Source organism: Petaurus breviceps, unplaced genomic scaffold, assembly GCF_028583685.1.
Source record: "Petaurus breviceps papuanus isolate PSGF00001 unplaced genomic scaffold, PetGlider_PUasm1.0 90339, whole genome shotgun sequence".
Taxonomy (NCBI): domain Eukaryota; kingdom Metazoa; phylum Chordata; class Mammalia; order Diprotodontia; family Petauridae; genus Petaurus; species Petaurus breviceps.
In genome coordinates this window covers 1,047-22,944 of record NW_027187223.1, presented here as the reverse complement: position 1 = coordinate 22,944, position 21,898 = coordinate 1,047, and the positions used below count along the sequence as shown (strand labels likewise).

General features: G+C 40.5%; 1 protein-coding gene across 2 annotated transcripts in view; it reads right to left on the bottom strand.

The window, feature by feature from the left end:
- The window catches only part of LOC138177210 (small ribosomal subunit protein eS7-like), a 36,077-nt gene extending 14,620 nt beyond the window's left edge, over positions 1-21,457 (bottom strand). Inside the window, exons 1-2 of one of the 2 annotated variants that reach the window (XM_069108273.1) lie at positions 21,311-21,388; positions 15,717-16,372 (exon numbers count right to left, since the gene is read on the bottom strand). In XM_069108273.1, coding sequence (XP_068964374.1) covers positions 15,764-16,348 — 585 coding nt within the window. In that variant the 5' untranslated portion in view covers positions 16,349-16,372; positions 21,311-21,388 and the 3' untranslated portion in view covers positions 15,717-15,763. Of the gene's footprint in view, positions 1-15,716; positions 16,373-21,310 lie in introns of those variants that run through there. The other variant, XR_011172458.1, reaches the window with a different exon arrangement.
- Between the last annotated feature and the right edge of the window lie 441 nt (positions 21,458-21,898).

The following is a 21,898-nucleotide window of genomic DNA, read 5'->3' as shown; positions in this document are numbered from 1 at the left end:
ACACACACAGATGATCCTACCTAAATACACAACACATGCTTAAACAAAGATATTGACACTCCTAGGACCGTCCACCCACCCTTATGCACATCTTCCTGGGCACTTACTGAAGCCAAATGGGGATGGGGGGCTTGGCTTCATGAAAAGGTTGGGGGGACAAAAGAGAAGAAGAAAGGGAGGGGCAGAGGCAGGAGCAGGGAGGGGTCACTTACCTCTATCCCAGTCACTTAGACACTAGCAGGAACCTCAGGATCAGTCAGATTGGAAGATGGGGGGAAGATGGGAGGTAACAGAGAGAAGGGAGCAGGGTGTTGAAGGGAATTGGAAGGGAAGTGGGTGAGGGGCATGCATACCTCCGCCAGCTCACTCCTCTGGCATCCTCCTCCAGACAAAGGACACTCACGTTTAATAGAGGGTGGGAGAGGGTGGGCACTGGGATGTCACTGCGGGAAGGGTCTTGTCTCCTCCCAGAGCTGAGGGAGAAAGGAGGAGGGAGGGGAGGGAGTCTCTGACATCAGACCCAGAGCAGTGGGTAGCCCTCCCCCCCAAGTCGTTTCTCTCAACCCTCATCACCAAAACTGGCTAAGGAGAGGGGGTCGCAGGTGCACCCTCCACTTGGAAGTGGGCCTGGGGCTGACCAGGGTCCCAGGTTCCTAAGGGCAGGCTGCTGGGGCTGGGCGTGGGGGGCAGCAGATGAACTCAGCTTGGGGTTGTTGAGGGTCAGCCCCTTTATGGAAACTGAGATTGAGAGGACAAAGAGGGGGAAGGAGGAGGTTGAGGGGCTGTCCTGGGCTCCACAAAACGGAAGTAAGAGCACAGTAGCTGCAGCAGCCTCTGCAAAGCACCAGCCCTTGGATGGGACTTGGATTCCTCACAACCCCCAGAGCAAAGGAAGAAGGGGAGCTCAGTCTCCTTTCTCCAGGCAGGAGGAGACAAAGATGAGGCTGGGTTAGGGGTGATGGGGGCGGGGAATGGGGCACCCAGGGAGGCAGCACGTCTGCCCCAGCTCTTTATGTGTGGGTACCCTGCTTATAAACCTTCAAGAGCCTGAACAAGAGGGAGCCACACCCTCCTTTCTGGCTCAGGGGCCTCTAGAAGGAGACTTATTAAATTTCTTTCTAGCACTATTTCAGATCTGGGGCTTTGCTCTCTCCAGCACCAGCTATCCTGCCACTAGTGAACTGGCACAGTGGAGAGACACCTGGAATGGGAGTCACAGCCCTAGACTGAAGTTCTGCCTTACTCACTGTGTGACCACATGCAAGACACTTAAACTCTCTCTACCTCAATTTTCATATCTGTAAGATGGGGCTGATAATAAAACCTAGGATGGTTGGTTATAAGGTTCACATGACATGTTTTCAAAGTGGTTTTCAAACCCCACAGAAGTGTTTATTATTATCACTATCATTCATGATAGCCATTTTTTTTTAAATTTATTTTTAGTTTTCAACCTTCATTTCCACAAGATTTTGAGTTACAAAAATTTCCCCATCTTTCCCCTACCAACCACCCCAAGATGGTAAGCATACTGAATGCCCCTTCCCCCAATCTGCTTTCTCTTATATTCTCCCCCATCCCCCCTGAAACTTTCTAGTAGGGCAAGATGGATTTCTATACCCCATTGCCTGTATATCTTATTTCCCAGTTGCATGTAAAAAAGATTTTTTTTAAACATGTTTTTAAAACTTTAATTTCCAGATTCTTTCCCTTCTTCCCTCCTCACCCCCTGCCCCGGGAACATAAGCAATTCTATATAGGTTGTACATGTGTAGTTATGTAAAACATTTCCATAGTGGATATACTGTGAAAGACTATATTTCCCACCATCCTATCCTGCCCTCCACTTATTCTGTTTTCTACTCTGACCCTGTCCCTTTTCAAAATATGTGCATCTAACTATGCTCTCCCCCAATCTGCCCTCCTTTCTATCATCCCCCTCTTGTCCCCTTCCCTCCTACTTTCTTGTAGGGTAATATATCCAAATGAGTATGTCTCAGTTATTCCCTCCTTAAGCCAAATTCACTGAGAGTAAGTTTGACCCATTCCCTTTCACTTTCCTGTTCTTCCCCCTCCATTTTTTTTTGTTTTTGTTTGCTTTTTGGAGGGCAATTGGGGTTAAGTCACATGGCTAGTTTTTTTGTGTGTGTGTTTATTAAGTGTCTGAGGCTGGATTTGAACTCAGGTCCTCCTGACTCCAGGGCTGGTGCTCCTAACCACCCCTGTTCCCCTCCATTGTAACAGTTTTCTGTTGCCTCTTTTATAGGAGATAATTTACCCTAGTCTATCTCTCCCTTTCTCTTTCTCTCATTATATTCCTCTCTCACCTCTTAACTTTTTTTTTAGATATCATCTCTTCTTATTCAATTGATCCTGTGACCTCTGTCTATGTTTTTCAGTTATAGGTTGAATTACTGTTATCACTATGGATACCCAAAGACCAGAGTACACACAAAGTCAACATACAAGTATGTACAGAAGTATCTCCATTGTTATACTGCACCCCTATAGCAGGACTGGGGCTCTTGCCAATGGCAGAGATTGCCAAGAATGACACATCAAGTTCCACTCTCTGGAGTTTACCCTTTCAAATGCCTCACACTTTATCTCCATGCATACACCTGGCAAAGATCCCAAAGGTGCAGCAGATGCCAGCCCTGCTGAAATGGGAACGCCATCTGGAAAAAGGAATCTGTGCTGCTCAGCATTAAGGCAGGCACAGGTCTGGGGGAAGCAGTGGGAAAATGATCATTTTCAAAGGTCTCACTGTGGGAACGCTGTGACTGGGTCTATCAAAATCACACACAAAGCCCTCCAAGCACCCTGGACCTTCCATGCTTAGATTGTACATATTCAAGAGCTTTCACCCCAATTCAATAATGAGAGCAGTAGAAAGGGATTTACATATGGTATCTCATTCCATTTCATTTAGAAAATGAACACACTATCACCCTCCTACTTAGGATCACCCCAGAAGTGAAAGTTTTGTCACTTTTATTCATGATTCATATCTCAAGCTTGTGTGTACACAAAGCAAATTCCTGCAGTAACAGTGAGAGTGATCTACCCAGTGTGACATGGGCCCAGTTGGGAACATAAGGAAATGGTAGAACCTGATTTTTAAAGCAGCAGTGATGGTGCTATCTGATGTAGTAGAAGGGACCCAGCATATTGTACAGAGAGATTAGTCCATCTGTCATCCCCTTCCACCCAACTCAGTTGAGGAGTTTCAATGGACACACCTGTACCTCTAGAGCAACCCTGACTGCCTTCCCTAGAAGGTCACGGAGGGCTCCATAGGAGGGGAATATTTTTAGTAAGCTGGATAAGAGGAATTGGGAGGATGAGAACCTCAAGTCAAGTCAGCACTTTGCAGTGGACAGCTCCATGCAGCTGAGCTCTTGTGACCCAGAGCAAATTTACTGGAAGTGGAACAACATTTGTTGAGCAATTGAAAGGATTAGGAAGATTTCCTCCACATCTACAGTCCTGTGCAAGAAATGCTAGGGGAAGTAGTTGCTTCCAGGGAGGGGCAGTGGAGCTGGACTGAGGAAGTTCCTCAAGGCTGGGATGTCAATGACTACCTTGAGGGGATGGCCTCGGTGCTGTGCACACAGGAGCATATGGGAGTCACAGACTGCAATCAGATACAATCCAGGTGCCTGTTTGCAAAAGATGTTAGGTCAAGAGAAGTAAGTGAATGTGGAAGAGTAGGGACCTTGGGAATCAGAGCAATATACTTGAGAATATGACTGAAAAGAGAGAGTGGTTTGAGAGGGACAGTGGAGAAAAAGAGAGATTGTTGGGTATTAGATGACCTAAAGATTATTAGGTGTCCCTCTACCACCAAGGTATGGAAAATGCCCCCAAATATCTTAGCCAAGTTCTATATCCAGGTATAATATTATCCCTGCCAAGCCCAAACATACTCAATGGGAAACTGTCATGTCTATGACATTATTTGATGAATACTGAAAAGCCTTGCTGACCCTAAATATCAAACAACTAAAGCAGTAAGCATTTATTAAGCACCAACTATTTACCAGACACTGTGCCAGGCACTAGGGATACTAAAACATCAACCAATCTCTTCCTTTGAGGAGCATATATTCTATAATGGATGACAAATTATACACACATACTCACATGTTTGTGAGTGTGGATCTGTTTCTGTATCTTTGTGTCTGTGTATGTGCAAAATATACTAATTTTGCAATACAAATTATACAGAAAGCAAAAACAAAGTAATTTCAGGGAAAAGGCACTAGCAGCTGGAGAGGGAGAGCAAAGTCGCCATATAGAGCGTGGATGGCCTATTGCCTCCTCCTTCTTAGAAGTCTGGCTTCCATGAATGCAGACCAAGATTCCAGCTGTGGTTTGATATTGGGATATCATACTTCTGCCTCATATTGAACTTGCAGTCCTCCAAATTCCCCAAATCTTTTAGCAAACAAATCTGTGCTAAACAAATCTAAACAGAACTGTGCTTCTCTCTATCTTATACTTGTAAAGTTGACTCCTTAAATCCAAGTGCAAGACTTTGTATCTGTCCCAATTAAACTTCATGTTATTAGATTTGGCACAATTCTTTAGCCCATCGAGGTCTTTTGGGATCTTGACTCTGCCATCCAGTTCTGGGTCTTCTGCAAATGTGATAAAGATGCCATCTATCCTTTATGTCAAAGTCACTAATAAAAATGTTAAACAGCAAAGGGCCAATGATAAACCTTTTGGGCTCTCTGCTAGAGACCCCCTTCCAGGTGACATGGAACCCTTATGCCCTAGTCATTCAACCAACTGCAGGTCTAATTTCACTGTCTTCTGGGCCACATCTCCACGTTATTTCTACAAACAGAACACTAAATCGTTTATCAAATATTTTGCATGAATCTAGGTAAAGTAGCGCTACTGGGTCCTCCTGGTTCACCATTTTAGCAGCTCTGTCAAAGATGGAAATGGGTTAGTCTGGCTTGGCCTATTTTCAGTGAAGTTAGACTGATTTTTTCTCTTCCCTGTTCCCTTTCCTAGATGTTCACTGGCCATCTCTTTAATAACATGAAGCACCTGTGGCACCTCTTCTCCCATTTAAGGTCCCCAGAATACCTGCCCCACCTTCAAGGTGCTCCGTGTGTTCACAGACACCAAATGAGAGCTCAGGAGCCTCCATTTTTGTCTAGTCAATCAAAGGGCACAAATTGCTGAAAGTAAAGGCTTTGAATGAAACAGCAGAGTAGAGTCTGCAATAGATCATTCCCCCACAATATTCACAGAGCACACTCTCCCCTACATAGGTCCCCATTGGTGGGGTAGGGGTAGGGAATGAGATTCCCCAGTAATCACACAAGAAGAGTACACAGAGGGGGATAGTTGTGGAGGGGCAATTCAGACCTCTTCTGATAATTCTGGTGATGGCTCCAACCTGCTTGTACTGCACCAGCCCCTTGGCACACTGCTCCACCACAGGAACTCTAGTTTGGCTTCCGTTTCCTCTTGCTCTGCCCCTTCCTGCTACGTCAGCAAGTCCAACGGGGCATGGAAGATCTTTAAATCCCATAACCCTTACACATACCTATCCTCTCTAAAATTCTGTTCACCTCCTTAACTTCTTGTTTATTTTGAGGTTGGATTTATCAAGTTCAGAGAGGGGGAGATTAAGGTCTCCCACTAGTATAGTTTTGCTATCTATTTCTTCCTCTAATTCTTTACCTTCTCCTCTAGGAATTTGGATGCTATACCACTTGGTGCATATATGTTAAATAATGATATTGCTTCATTCTTGATGGTGCCTTTTAGCAGGATATAGTTTCCTTCTTTATCTCTTTTAATTAGGTCAATTTTTGCTTTTGCTTTATCTGAGATAAGGATTGCTACTCCTGCTTTTTTTACTTTAGCTGAGGCATGATATATTTTACTCCAGCCTTTTACCTTTACCTGTGTGTATCCCTCTGTTTGAGATGTGTTTCTTGTAAATAGCATATTGTAAGATTATGGTTTTTAATCCATTCTGCTATCTGCCTCTGTTTTATGGGAGAGTTCATTCCATTCACATTCACAGTTATGATTATTATCTGTTTCTTTCCCTCCATCCTATTCCCTCCTCTGTTTATGCTTATATTTTTCTCCCCTTCTCCCTTCCCATCCTTAATAGTTTTCCTTTTGACCACCACCTCCCCCAGTATTCCCTTATCAGCCCCCTTCCCTTTTCCTCCCCTTCCCCCTTACTTCTTCCCTCCCTTCTAACACCCCCCCTTTCGTAACCCTTTCCCCCTCCTACTGCCTGCAGGATAAGGGAAGGCTGATAGTCAAGTCACAGCCACTACATCTCCCCTTCCCAGAAGAAATATAGGCAGTGTCCCCAGGTAGCATTAGATATCTCCATATCTACCTCATTGTTTAGATTCCAGGTAAAGTTTTTTTTTTTAGAGTTAATTATCTAACTTAGAGTTGACAGCCTGACACACTTGGAAGTTCTGGATTAGTTGCTAATGAATTTAAGTCATAACAAAAAGTATTCTGAGTAATCAAGGTCAGTGTTCTCCCTCCACCTCACCTCCAATTCTGTCCTTATTATACATGTCTGTCCACAGCAAAGATGCTTTGGTGCTATACTTTGGCCACTGAAAACCCCAGTCTCCCTACAAATACAATCTAGAACATTTCCCAGAAATCATGCCTGAAGTTCATTTAACTACAATTTGAAGATTCCATTCCCTTCCCTTTTTGAAGATGGGGGCATTTTCCATTCCCTAACGCCCTCATGTGTTCTTTCCTGAAGAAGCAAGTCCCTCTGAGGGAGAATCAGGAGGCAGGTAGTACAGGCAAGTCCCACTACCACCATCTCAACCACCACTACCCCTGAGACCGTGATGGAAACAGCTCAGCACCTGGAGCCCAAGAGCCCATACATGGGCATCTCCCAAAATATTGATCCTGTTTCAGGTTCAGCACCCACAGTCATCATTGGGGGAAGAACTTCCTGTGAACAAGGGGCCAGTCAACCACCCCCATCACCTGCTCCCCTTGGGGCAGGCAAGCCAGCCTAGCTAAAGCAGTGAAGCACCTTGAGGGAAAGGTTAGAGGTGGCAGGTGGCCGGCCTCCTATTGCTGTTATCACTGGAACTAAGGGATTGCTGCATTAGCCTAAAGTCTGCCAGTGCTACATAAATATCCTCATATTGTCCAGGGAGAGCTCAGCTCAGATGTCTGCTTCAGCCCCAGTGAAGAACTTTCAAAATCATATGTTGTCCTCAGATTTCCTTGTCAGCCTTGATTCACACAATTTGCACAAAACTTGACAGTTACAGAGACCCACAATAGCCATCTTGTCCCATCTATAAATGAGAGGAATCCCCAGAGTAACATCACAGACAAATGGTCATCCAGACTTTTCTTGAATACTTTCAAGTTTGGGGAACCCACAACTTCTTCAAGGCAGCTGTGATAGTAATGGAATATAAAGATCCCCCTGTATTGGCTTGGTTTTCAAATTGATTGTATTAAAACCCAGAGTTTGTTAATCCCACCTGTGGGATGGACTTGTTGATGTGAAAAGAGAGTCCTGAACTGGGAGGAGCTGGTGATGTAGATTTGGAGAGACAAGAGAGAGGCAGAAGAACTTTTTGGAAGCAGCACCTTTGGAGGCAGAGAGAGACTGAGAGGATTGCTGAGGGCCACTTTGAATCGCCCTGGACTTTTGAGACCTGCCCCCCGAGCTGCCAAGGACTGAGGAGACCCGGCCGTTTTGCTGGTACTTTGTCTGTCTGTTTTGATGTTGTTTTGCCAGATTTGTCCACTGGTGAAAGACAGTCCTGTTATTGAAGAAGTCCTGGAACCTGGCTGTTGGCTAAGAGCTCCTGAGACTGTCCTGCAGACAGAGAGTGAATACTGTCTACTGGTGAAGGACAGTGCTGTTGTTGCAGGGGTCTGGGAACCTTTCTGTTGGTTCAGAAGCCCTGAAGAAGGATTTTCTTGTTGTATGTTTACAGAAATCCTGGGAGAGGGTTTTGCTAATGTTGTCAGGGGTTCTAGGACTGTTCTGCAGACAGAGGATGAATTGATGAAGAGACTGGCAATGTATCTTGTGGCCTTGCTAAGCCTTGTCTTCCCAGGAACTAAGATTGCTGAGAACTTGCCTGGTGTCAAGATGAAGAAAAGACCTCCATTTGGGTATTAAGTGCTGTGCTTAAACTTGATGTAACTCTGGGGTAGATTCAATTGTGATCCAGGGGTGGGGAACTGTAATGTAATACCAAGCAAAGGCAACTTCCCAGGTTCAAAATACCAGCATAGGTGCTCTCTATTTTATTCAGTAACAAACCCAGAACAGAGAAGATCAAAACATGAAATCATTCAAAATACAGCATTTACTAAGTGTGATTAAATAATCTCCAAGTACTACCCCACCCCAGGATCTTCCAATCATTCAATCAATTACAAAGTCCCTGTTCTAAATACTACTCCATCCCTAGGCTATACCTTAATTAAGTCCACCACAAAACCCCTCTTCTCAAATGGAGATTAGTTTCCAAACATAGGTAAAGTACCTTCATTTGTCAATCACAGAGCACAATAAGGTCAAAAGTTCCCCACCCCCAGGATCACAATTGAATCTACCCCAGAGTTACATCAAGTTTAAACACAGCACTTAATACCCAAATGGAGGTCTTTTCTTCATCTTGACACCAGGCAAGTTCTCAGCAATCTTAGTTCCTGGGGAGACAAGGCTTAGCAAGGCCATAAGATACATTGCCAGTCCCTTCATGAATTTATCCTCTGTCTGTAGAACAGTCCTAGAACCCCTGAACACATTAGCAAAGCCCTCTCCCAGGATTTCTGTAAACATACAACAAGAAAATCCTTCTTCAGGGCTTCTGAACCAACAGAAAGGCTCCCAGACCCCTGCAACAACAGCACTGTCCCTCACCAGTGGACAGTATTCACTCTGTCTGCAGGACAGTCTCCAGACCCCTGCAACAACAGTACTGTCCCTCACCAGTGGACAGTATTCACTCTCTGTCTGCAGGACAGTCTCAGGCCTTCTTAGCGAACAGCCAGGTTCCAGGACTTCTTCAACAAAAGGACAGTCTTTCACCAGTGGACAAATCTGGCAAAATAACATCAAAACAGACAGACAAAGTACCAGCAAAACAGCCATGTCTCCTCAGTCCTTGGCAGCTCAGGGGGCAGGTCTCAAAAGTCCAGGGCAATTCAAAGCGGCCACCAGCAATTCTCTTAGTCTCTCTCTCTCCACGAGGTGCTGCTACCAAAAAAGATCTTCCGCCTCTCTCTTGTGTCTCCAAATCTACGTCACCAGCTCCTCCCAATTCAGGACTTTCTTTTCACATCAACAAGCCCATCCCACAGGTGAGATTAACAAACTCTGGGTTTTAACACAATCAATTTGAAAACCAAGCTAATACAGGGGAATCTTTAATTGCCATTACTATCACAGGAACTTTTGACCTTTTTGTGCTCTGTGATTGAACAAATGAAGGTACTTTACTTATGTTTGGAAACTAATCTCCATTTGAGAAGAGGGGCTTTGTGGTGGACTAAATGAAGGTACAGCCTAGGGGTGGAGTAGTATTTAGAACAGGGACTTTGTAATTGATTGAATGATTGGAAGGTCCTGGGGTGGGGTTGTACTTGGAGATTATTTAATCACCCTTAGTAAATGCTGTATTTTGAATGATGTCATGTTTTGACCTTCTCTGTTCTTACTTTGTCACTGATTAAAATGGAGAGCACCTATGCTGGCATTCTGAACCTTGGGAAGTTGCCTTTCCTTGGCATGACATTACAGGAGCCCACTGCACTTTGGGAGAATTCTCATTTTTCAGAAGATTTTTTCTGATATCATTGGTCTCTTTATAACTTCCAGTTATTGCTCATGATTCTGACCTCTAATGTTTTATTCACTTGACAGACTTTTATGTTTGGTACTTGTTTTCACAGGTTTCTCTGAAACTCTTCATTTAGGAATTTCTTATGTTGCAGTAATATTCCATTACATTTATATAATGTAATTTGTTTAGGCATTCTGCCAACTTAAGGGCACCGTATAAGTTTCCACTTTACTACTAATACTGCTACCAAAAAAGCCTTTACAATATTTTTGTACATGTGGCTCTTTCCACTCTTTTTTTTTTATCTAAAAAGGAGTCAGGAGAGTCAAAGAGTAGCAAGACTTTATTTAGCAGCTTCTTTTGCAATTACATCCTAACTCCTAACTCCTCTTTGAGCTTCCCTACTTTTATCCCCCTTCTGCCCCCCTTCTCCTGAGGCAGTGTAATGGGAATACAAATTTGGAAGATCTTCCCTGCCCCTAGGCTAAAGTGCACCTGGAGCCTGGGGTGGGAGGCTTGTTTTTCAGTAGATACTTTTTGATTGGCCAGTGGGTCCAAAAGGTTGTTACATTCTCTGAGCCAAGAGAAGGCTATAGAAGCCCTGATGTGAGGCTTTGTTTTGGGGGCTCACTTTGAGAAGTGTTCTGTGATTTGATCTGTATTCTGGGAAGCCGTTGTCCAGAGGCCCCCCAACACAGCCTTTGAAAAACCCAGATGTGGAAACCCAGATGTTGACTGGGTATGGATGTAATGGCTGGACAGTTTGAAATCTGTCTACCTGATCTGTTTCTGTCTTGATAATTCTGCCTGTATACTTTGAAGTTCGGGGTGCTGACCTTTTTCCCCTGAACAAGGTAAACAATATATGTCTGACTGATTAAAGTAAGCTTGTTAACCCATTTTGAGTTGCTTTCCTTTATCAAAGCAGATCCGAGAACCTGTGGTGGCAACAAACCCTGAGGACGCTTGGGGTGCTTGCTGCTACAGGCAGAAGTTGCCACTGTGCCAAGTCTGAGCTAAACCCAAGGCCACAAGTCAGGAGGTAATGGAGCTCTTGTCCTGGAACACAGCATTATCTCACAGAACGTCTGAGTCTCCTCCACAGTGCTTGCTCCAAGATTGGCATGTACTTTATCACTGCAGAGTCAGCATGTTCTGGGTCTCATGCCTGCAGGGGAACTGCATGTACACCCTCTAACTTGTCCCCTTTCTTGTTTAGCGCAGAGCGCCTACAGATTTTTATGAAAGGGTTGATGAGGGGGGGAAACGTACAAAGAGGTTAGGGTGGATTTAAGTACTAGCATTTGTAACCATCCTTTTGATTTAGATAGCCAATTAATTATATCTTGAGCAGTTTTATCAGGAAGATCCTCATCAGTTGCAAGAAGATACAATGTAACCAGAGGAAGAAAGGGTGAAAGCAATATATAGCCAATGCAAAGGACTTAATTCCTTAAATGAACCCTAAATTTGTCGTGTCAATTGTACACCTTAATTTTATCCAGGGAGGCCTCATTAATATGGGAAATCAATTTATCAAATTGTGCCAAATCCACTCCTATGGAGGTATTTCTAAAAATCCCTAACAAACAATTTTTAATTTTTTGCCAATCATAATTAGACCTATTATATTTCATGGGTATAACACAATTAGGAAGAAGTCTATAATCACACTTCAACAAAACTCAGTTTCTGCGAGCCTGTCTTTCACAAATTCTAGTTTCCTTTAAAGCATCCAATTTTGCTGAAAGTATCTACTTTAACTTATTATCTAAATACAAAGACACAGTGGCTGAAATTATTAATGATAGCAGACAAACTAATAGTACAAATCCCTTCTAGATATACATAGAGCAGGAGTACAATGAATGCAAACAATATTCCATACAGAGGAGTCATATATAGACAGGTGTATCCATAAGTACATTGGAAAAGGAGAATAGAAGATACAGTTGCAATTAGTCCCATGAGTAAAAGTCCAGAAATCACTTTTGTGCCAGTTTTCCCGAAGTCCAAAGTCAAAAGGGTGGTTCTACAAACAGTATGACATCATAAATACTAATACATTGTTTAAGAGTACAGTTAAACAGGGTACATTCCAATAAAATATAGTATGGACTTATATTATACTTATAATGTAAATGATTTACATTAGTAGAAGTAAGGAAGGGTTGAGGGGGTCAAATACATTTAGTCATAATTACAGTTATATATGAAACAAGTGATGCAACAAGGGTAGGTGTATCAAAATGTAAATCAGGATGGAACCAGTTCGGTTTGTATAGAAAACAGAGTGATCACAGCAAGAAACACAAATCCTGGGGTAACAGGTTTTTCAGTTCTTTGGGTGGATATAAAAATGTTCGATCTGCTTTTGGTTGCATTGGGAGACCTATTCTTCTTTATTCCCATGTTCTGTCTCTGTGAGTTCTTCTGCTGCTGCTGGAGCTTTTTCATTTTTCTGGGTGATTCAGAGTACACACCCTGATGTTTCTTTTCTGGCACCCTCACTGGTCATTCCCCAGCTTCTGGAAAATATATAAGCACAGCCTCGCCCCCACAGTAATAAATTCTACATTACCTTCATTTTGGGGAGTATTCACCCATCACACTGTTTTACTGCTGGTGTTTAAAGCAGTAGCTAATACAGCTAATTACTCCCCCTTTTTTATTTTTGCAACTAGGTTGTAATATCTTTATTATAAGGGGTATGCCTGTAATTAATATTATTTAAAAAATTATCCCAGAAAGATTGAAATAAGTTTGTTAGTGGCAGAAACATTATCAGCATTCAATTGTGTCAGAATGCCCATAGAAGCACAAAAGTATAAAAAGCTGGAGAAACTTGAATTTTCGTCAAATTAGGAGTGACACTTTTTACTTTTGACTTACAGTTTCTTTCTGATACACAGATTTATTTTTCTAATAAGTGAGGCAGGAAATGCTTGTTCGTATGACCCTTTTGTCTGAGGGAAAAAATTCCCTTATTGTTCCTTATGACCTTCTCCTCGCTGCACTTGGCCAGAGTGGAATGAAGAGGAGGAGGTTACTGTTCACACCTTCCAGTAGCCAATAGCTCAGGCCTCTCTTCACTTCCTCCCCTGCTCCTTCCTTTGCTTCTTGCTTTTCCTACTGTTTACTCATCCTTCTGTTGGACTTGGATTAAAGCCCCTTTCAAACCACACATACCCTTATTTCTTTTCCTAAGTCTGACGTGACGCTTCTCCTACACTCTTTGACTTGCATTTACCATCATGTAACCTAACCAAGACAATATTTGCCTCTCTTTCTCTCTCTCTCTAGACTGAATTCAGCAGAGGGGGAGGAGGGAAAGAGATAACAGCATTCCAAGGAAATGTCCAGATGCATATTGAACCTTACAGGGTGTTAGATTACTCACTCACATGCTTTCACACAGAGACACATAGACAAAACAGACAGAGAAAATGACAGGAAGAGTGTACTCAGAAATTATTAAAGATTGTTTGCAGAAATCAGACATTATGCTTGATCCCAGGTAAAACTTACTTGATCATATTCTTTTTATCTGTTTCCAACAAAGAGAGCTGTATCACAGTGAATGGTTCGAGCCACCCCTGGCACTTTCATTTTTGATGTTAAGCATGTCATTAATATATTATGTAGAAAAAAGGCAGAAATAGGGAAATGCTGGAGTCCCTCTTCCATTAGTTCCTCACTCCTCTCTCTCCTGGCTGGCTCCCAATTTACCAAATAAATTGTCATTTGTGACCCTACTATGCCCCATCTCTGTCCATCCACCCCTGATGAGCTAATCCACAGGGACACTACCAAGATTTTTTGTATAAAATAGCGAAGATCTTTCAACAGCAGGGTAACCCCTTACCCTTTTACTGCCTTATAAAACTGCCTTGCCCAAATCTCTGGCTCCTCTGGCTCAATCATGGGAAAGTTACCCATCTTCCCGCCTAACCTTCTCTAGTTTACAGGGAATTCCATCTGGCTTCCTGACAGTCCCGTTCCTCACCGCCCGCCCCCCCCTAACTCCCGCCCCACGTTGGGTGCCACTTGATCCTACCCTTGAGGGTCAGGGGCAGCCAGGCCTTACTTCTCCTGGCACTTCTGTGTGCATCAGGATGTGGCCAGCCACGTTCTCTAAGAATGGAGTCAGGAGTCAGGAGATTCAAAGAGTAGCAAGACTTTATTTAGCAGCTTCTTTTGCAATCCTAACTCCTAACTCCTCTTTGAGCTTCCCTACTTTTATCCCCTTTCTGCCCCCCTTCTCCTGAGGCAGAAGTTGCCATGGGACCAAGTCTGAGCTAAACCCAAGGCCACAAGTCAGGAGGTAATGGAGCTCTTGTCCTGGAACACAGCATATCTCACAGAATGTCTGAGTCTCCTCCACAGTGCTTGCGTCAAGGTTGGCATGTACTTTATCACTGCAGAGTCAGCATGTTCTGGGTCTCATGCCTCCAGGGAAACTGCATGTACACCTCCTAACAGTCTTAAATGCACCCTTACAGACCACAGGGTGATAAAAATGACATTCAATAAAGGATGTAGAAACATTCAAAATTAACTGAAAACTAAATAATCTAATCCTAAAAAGAGATGGGGTCAAAAACAAATCACAGAAAAAAATCAACAATTTTATTAAAGAGATAGCCAACAATGAGACAGCACACCAAATATAGTGGGATGCAACCAAAGCAGTACTTAGGGAAATTGTCTTTCTCTAAATGCTTACATCGATAGAATAGAGAAAGAGCAGATCAAGTAATTGGGCATGAAATATTTAAAAGGCTAGAAAAAGAAGAAATTAAAAACTCCAATTAAGTATCAAAATGGAAATTGTGAAAATCAAAGGTGAGATTAATAACAATGAAAGCTAAAAAAATTAAAGTAACTAATAAAACTAGGATTGGTTTGTGAAAAAAATAATAAAATACATAAACCATTGGTTATTTGATTAAAAAAAAAAGAAGAAAACCAAATCACCAGTCTTGGAAATGAATAGGGTGAATGCATAACCAATGAAGATGAAGTTAATGCAATTATTAGGAGGTATTTTGCAAATCATATGCCAGGTAAACTGAAAATCTAAGTGAAATGGATGAATATTTACAAAAATATAAACTGTGCATATTAACAGAACAAGAAATAGAATATCTAAATAACTCCATCTAAAAAAATAGAAATTGATCAAGGCAGAAATATGTTCCCTAAGACAAAATCCCCAGGACCAGAAGGATTTATAAGTGAATTCTACCAGACATTTAAGGAACAATTCATCCCAATACTATATAAATTATTTTTAAAAATAGGTAAAGAAGGAGTGCTACCAAAGTCTTTTAATAGCCAAAATATGATTTTTGATACCTAAAGAAGGGAGAAGAAAAAAAGAGAAGAAAAACTGTTGATCAATTTCTTTAAAGAACAACAAGGAAATGGTGGCAAGGTGGTGCACTGAATAAAGCACTGGCCCTGGAGTCAAGAGGACCTGAGTTCAAATCTGACCTCAGAAACAATACAAAACTAGTTGTGTGACCTCGGGCAAGTCACTTAACTCCAATTGCCCTACCTCCCCTCTCCAAAAAGAAAAAAAAAAGAATAGCAAGGAACCATTTGAAATGAAATCCTAGGAAGGAGATTACAACAATATATCACAAAGGTCATACACTATGACCAGTGGAATTTATACTAGGAGTGAAGGTCTGTTTCAACATTAGGAAAGCTATCAGTACAATGGACCATATCAACAACAAAACCAACAAAAACTGTGTAATTATATCAAAAGACTCAGAAAAAGTTTTTGGCAAAATACAACCCATTCCTATTAAAAACATTAGAAAGCATAAGAATCAACAGCACCTTTCTTAAAATTATAAGTAATTTCTTTTTTTTTATGAACAATGGACTTTACTTAATAATTTCTGCATTTACAGCTGGAACTCTGGGAATTCAAAATTAACATCTTTGCCTGTCAGCTTCTTATAAATGCCAGAAAACGTTTCTACCTTGTGCTCCACATTGTTCTGCTGTGCTTTATCCAAATGGACCTTTATGAGTCTGCTGCCATCTAGTTTCACACGGATTCTCCTGCCAACAATTTCATTTGGAAAGACAAGGTCTTCAAGGATTGCATCATGCACAGCAGTCACAGTACGGCTCCTGGGATGCTTTTGCTTATTTTTTGTACAGCTTTTTCTTTTTGGCTTAGGAAGAATTCTCCTCTGAGCAATAAAGACCACATGTTTGCCACTGAATTTTTTCTCCAATTCACGAACTAGTCGTGCTTGGATCTTCTGAGAACATTTTAGCTGAGGAACTTGAACAAAAATGATGATAGCTTTTCTGCCACCACCAACTTCAATTTCCTTAGCTGCTGTGATATTCAGCTCTCTTAATTGAGCCTTTAGGTCAGAGTTCATCTCCAACTCCAATAGAGCCTGTGAAATCCCAGACTCGAACTCGTCTGGCTTCTCGCCATTGGGCTTCACGATCTTGGCACTGGAGCTAAACATGGCACCGCATTGATGAGTGCCAGCCTAGGAAGAGCAGTAATTTCTTTTTAATACCAAGAGCAAGCATTATCTGCAATGAGAATAAACTTGAAGCCCTCTGAATAAGATCAGGAGTGAAACCAGGTCCATTATCACCACAATTATTCAGTGTCATACTAGAGATCCTAGCTATAGAAAGAAGTCAAGAAAAAGAAATTGGAAGAATAAAAATAGGCAACGAAGAGACAAAACTACCCCCTCTTTACACATGATATATGGTATATTAGAGCATCCTAGAAAACCAAACAAAAAAACTAGTGGAAACAATGAGTAACTTTAGCAAAGTTGCAAGATACAAAATATACCCATGTAAATCCTCAGCATTTCTATAGTACTAACAACAAGCTAAAAGCTACAACAACTACCTGCAGGAAGAGATAGAGAAATTCTATTTGAAGTAACTGCAAAAAATATAATATCCTTGGGAGTCTCCCTGCCAAGACCAACCCATGGACCACATGAAAACAATGAAAAAGCACTCTTCACACAAATATAGATCCGAACAACTGGAGAAATATAAATTGCTCATCCATAGACTGAGCCAATAAAAATGACAATTCTACCTAAGTTAATTGACTTATTCCGTGCAACAACAATCAAATCACCTAAGACTTATTTTATAGAACTAGAAAAAATAATAAATTCATCTGGGAACAACATAAGGGAAAGAATTTTAAGGAAATCGATGAAAAAATGTGAAGGAATGCAGTGAAGTTGTATTAGATTTGAAAGCATAATACAAAGCAGTGATCATGAAAACAATCTGGTAGTGGCTAAGATATGGAGGGGTGCATCAGAGGAATAGATGAGGTATACAATACACAGTAGGAAATGACCACAGTAATCTACTGTTTGGTAAACTGAAAGATCCAAGCTTTGCCAGTAAGAACTCACCTTTTGACAAAAATTTCTGGGAAATTAGAAAAAGCAGTTTTGCAGAATGAGGCACACGTTGGCATGTCATATTGTATACCAAGATAAGGTCAAAATGGGTACATGATTTTGACATAAACGGTGATATCATTAGTAAATCAGGGGAGCAAATAAAAATGCACCTGTCAGATCTATGGATAAAGGAAGACTTAATGATGAAATGAGATAGAGAGTATTATGGGAAGTAAAATGGATGATTTTGATTATATGAAATTTAAAAAGCTTTTGCAAAAAAGAACCCTACTACAGACAAAAGTAGAAGAAAAACTGGTAGATATTGGTAGATATTGGTAGAAAAACTGGTAAAAATATTGACAGCAAGTTTCTCTGATAAAGATGCTGTTTTTCAAATATCTAAGGAACTGAGCCAAAATTATTTCTTTTAAAAAATAAGTCATTCTCCAATTGGTAAATGGTCAAAAATATGAACAGGCAGTTTTCAGAAGAAGAAATCAAAGCTATCAATAATTGCATGAAAAAAAGTGCTTTAAGGGGTGGCTAGGTGGCACAGTGAATAGAGCACCGGCCCTCAGTCAAGAGGACCTGAGTTCAAATCCGGCCTCAGACACTTAACACAAAAACTAGCTGTGTGACCCTGTGCAAGTCACTTAACCCCAATTGCCCACTAAAAGGCAAAAAAAGTGCTTTAAGTCAGTACAATTACAGAAATGAAAATAAAACCAACTCTGAGGTACTAGCTCACACTTATTAGATTGAATAATATGATGGAAAAAGAAAATGACAAATGCTGGAGGGGATCTGGAAAAATTGGGAAACTAATGCATTGTTTTTAGAGTTGTGAACTAGTCCCATCATTCTGGAAAAGTGTTGGGAACTACACCCTATGGGCTACAAAAATGTGCAGACCCGATCACTCAGCAATGTTATTACTAGGTCTGTATCTCAAAGAGATTTAAGAAGGGGGGAGGAACCTATTTATAGAAAAATATCTACAGCAGCTCTTTTTGGGTGGCATAGAATTGGAAACTTAGTGGATAACCATCAAACATGGAATAACTGAGTAAGCTGGGACATATGATTGTGATGGAATGCTAGTATGCTATACAAAATGACAAACAGGATGGTTTAAAAAAATCCTGGGAAGACATATATGAACTGATGCAAAATGAGCAGAACAGGAGAAAAATGTACATAGCAACAGTCATATTGTATTGATGACTGACTGCAAAAGACTTACCTACTCTGAGCAAGATGAAGATCTAAGACAATTCCAAAGGAACCTAGTGAAAAAATGCTATTCTTCTCCATAGAGAGAACTGATGAACTCTGAATGCACCTTGAAGCATACTATTTATTTTCTTTATTTTTCTTTTATTTTTATGTGTTTTATTTTGCAACATGGCTGACAAGAAAATATGTTTCACATGCCTTCACATGTATAAGCCATGTATAAACATTCACATGTATAAACAATATCAATTGTCTTCTCAAGGTGTGGGGGAACGCAGAGAGGAAAAGGATTTGTAACTCATTTAAAAATGAATTCCAATATTTTTTGCTTTTAGCTGGGAAATAAATACAAATATGTAAAAAGGAATCTAAAAAGGCAAATTAAATACCTGGAAAAACAGTCAGTGTTCATAGCTAGGCTATGCCAATATCATTAAAATATCAATTCTACAAAAATTAATTTATACATACACACATATACACACACACACACACACACACATACACATGCATAAATTACCAAGAAGGTACTACATATAATAACAGAACTCAGTCAGAAAAACAAAAGATCTAGGATATCAAGAGAAATGACTGAAAGAAAGATTGATGAAGGGGGTATCGCACTTCCAGGGCACAAATTATATTATAAAGCAGCAATCATCAAAACTATTGGTTAAAAACAGAGAAACATCTGACCTCAGACACTTAACTCTTACTAGCTCTTTGACCTTGAATCACTTAACCCCAATGGCCCTGCCTTCCCCTTCCAATAAAGACCAAAAAAATAGAGAAAAAGACAAAAGGTATAGATTATAAAAGGGAGATTCAGAATGAATAGAACTCAAAAACAAAGTGTTTGATAAGGTGGAAACCATAAGTTACCTAGAGAAAAATTCCCTTTTTGATAGTAACTGTTGGGAAAACTAGAAAGCAGTTTGGCAGAAATTAGATTTACACCAAAAGGTACAATCTAAGTGGATATATAAAATATAAAAATTCATGGGACTTCTCCACAGGGAGCAAACCTCTTCCTGGGATTTTTCTTCTGATCTTCTCAAATTGTCCCAGGAAGACCCCTGTTGTGACCCTATTCTTTTTTATTTTTACCCCCACCCCCACTTTGTTTGCTTAAGGTGCTATTTTATCTCTTTTGTGGGTGAAATTCTTTGATAGCTTGGAATTTTCTGACATACTGTGCCATCTTTCCCATTATTATAGTTTTGCTATGTCTTTCCACCTATGATTCATTTTCCTTTTTCTTTAATAATATGAATGTGATGGATTTTGTTGCATATATGTGTTGTATTAGTATTATTTCATTATCTATTGAATCTTTTAACAAAATGTAGTTTCCAGGATTATCTCTTAATTAAATCAATTTTAGCTTAGTTTGTTTAAGATCATTATTGCTATCCCTGTTTTGTTTTGTTTTATTTTGATCAGTTGAAACAAAATAAGTTCTAATCCAGGTCTTTATTTATGCCCTACATGTGTCTTTCAATTTTAAATACATAAATTTTAAACAACAACAACAAAAATCATGGGACTAAAAAAAATCATGTATCTCTCACAGATATGGGTAAGAGATGTATACTTGATCAAATAAGCAGCTGAGGCAATCACAAAGTGCAAAACTGATGACTTTGATTTCTTAAAACCGAAAAGCTTCTGTACAAACAACATTAATGCATCAAGGATAAGAAGGTAAGTGTTTGAATGGGAAAAAATCTTTGTATCAAATTCCTCTGATAAAGGTTTAATATACAAGGCATACAAACAAGCATCTATGTGTATATATGTAAATATATATACACATACACACATAAATATGTATGAATGCATGTATATACATAATTCCCCTGTTGATAAATGGTGAAAGGATATGAACAAATACTTCTCAAAAGCACTGCAAAGTATTGACAACCACATGAAAAGGCCCCAAATCACTAATGAAAAAAAATGCAAATGAACACAACCTTAAGGATCCCCTTCACTCTCTGCAAATTGACAAAAGGACAAAAAAAATGAAAAGTCAAAGTTGGAGGAGTGTGGGAAGAGAGGCACCTAATACATTGTTGGTAGAGCTGTGAAAGGCACAATCATTTTGGAAAGTAACTTGGAGTTATACAAAGAAAGTAACAAAAATGTCCATAGCTTTTAAAACAAAGACTCAGTTACTGGACTTATACCCCAAGGAAGTCATTAATCAGAAAAAAAAAAAGGCCTATAAACTCCAAAATATTTACAATAGCATTTTATGTAAATATAATGTTTGTATTTTATAAACACAAAAATATTTGTGAGAGCTACACATTGGAAACAAAGCAGATGCTCATCAACTGGGGAATGATTATTAAACAAGGTATGGAACAGGAATAACAGAACACAACTACTGTGCTTTAAGAAATAATGAGAGGGGCGGTTAGGTGGCGCAGTGAATAGAGCCCCAGCCCTGGAGTCAAGAGGACCTGAGTTCAAATCCGGCCTCACACACTTAACACAAAAACTAGCCATGTGACCTTGGGCAAGTCAACCCCAATTGCCCTACCTTACCCCCTCCAAAAAACAAAAAGAAAGAAAGAAAGAAATGATGAGAGCACTGAGTACAGGGAAGTATGGAAAGACCTTTGTGAACTGATGCAAAGTGAATTAGGCAGAGTCAAGAAACAGTGTATATATACAGTAACTACAACAATTCAAATGGAAAGAAGAACACACCAAAAAATTGAAAATAAGTGAAACAAAGTTAAATAACAAGTAGGACTGAAAAGGAAACATGAGAAGACACCATCAACCTACCTTCTCTAGGAGGTGAGAGGTCCACAGGTATCACACATTGCACACCCTTGCCTGAATGCATTGTTCAGTTCTGCTGGCTTTTATTCCCTCCCTAAAACAAAGAAGCAGAAATACTGTCACGTGGGATGGCTCTTGATGATGGAGAGAGGGAGGGATAATAAGACACCCTGTTGATATAAGAACCAGAAAACATCAATAAAAATTTTTAAAAAGAGGTCAAGCATTTTGAGGGTAATGATAGAGGGCAGAAGGAGGAAAGAAAGAGGTTTGGGTTAGTGATTATCAGTAGCAGATCTCAAACAACACTACAGATCAGTGATTATGAAAAGAATTGTTGTTGTTATTGTCTGACTTTGCCTGACCCCATTTGGGGTTTTCTTGGCAAAGATACTGGAATGGTTTGCCATTTCCTTGTCCAGCTCATTTGACAGATGAGGAACTGAGGGAAACAGGCTTAAGTGACTTGTCCAGGGTCACACAGCTAGGAAGTATCTGAGGGAACATTTGAACTCAGGAAGATGAGTTTTCCTGACTTTAGGCCCAGTGGGACACCTAGCTATCCAGACAACAGTTGGAACTTATTAAAAA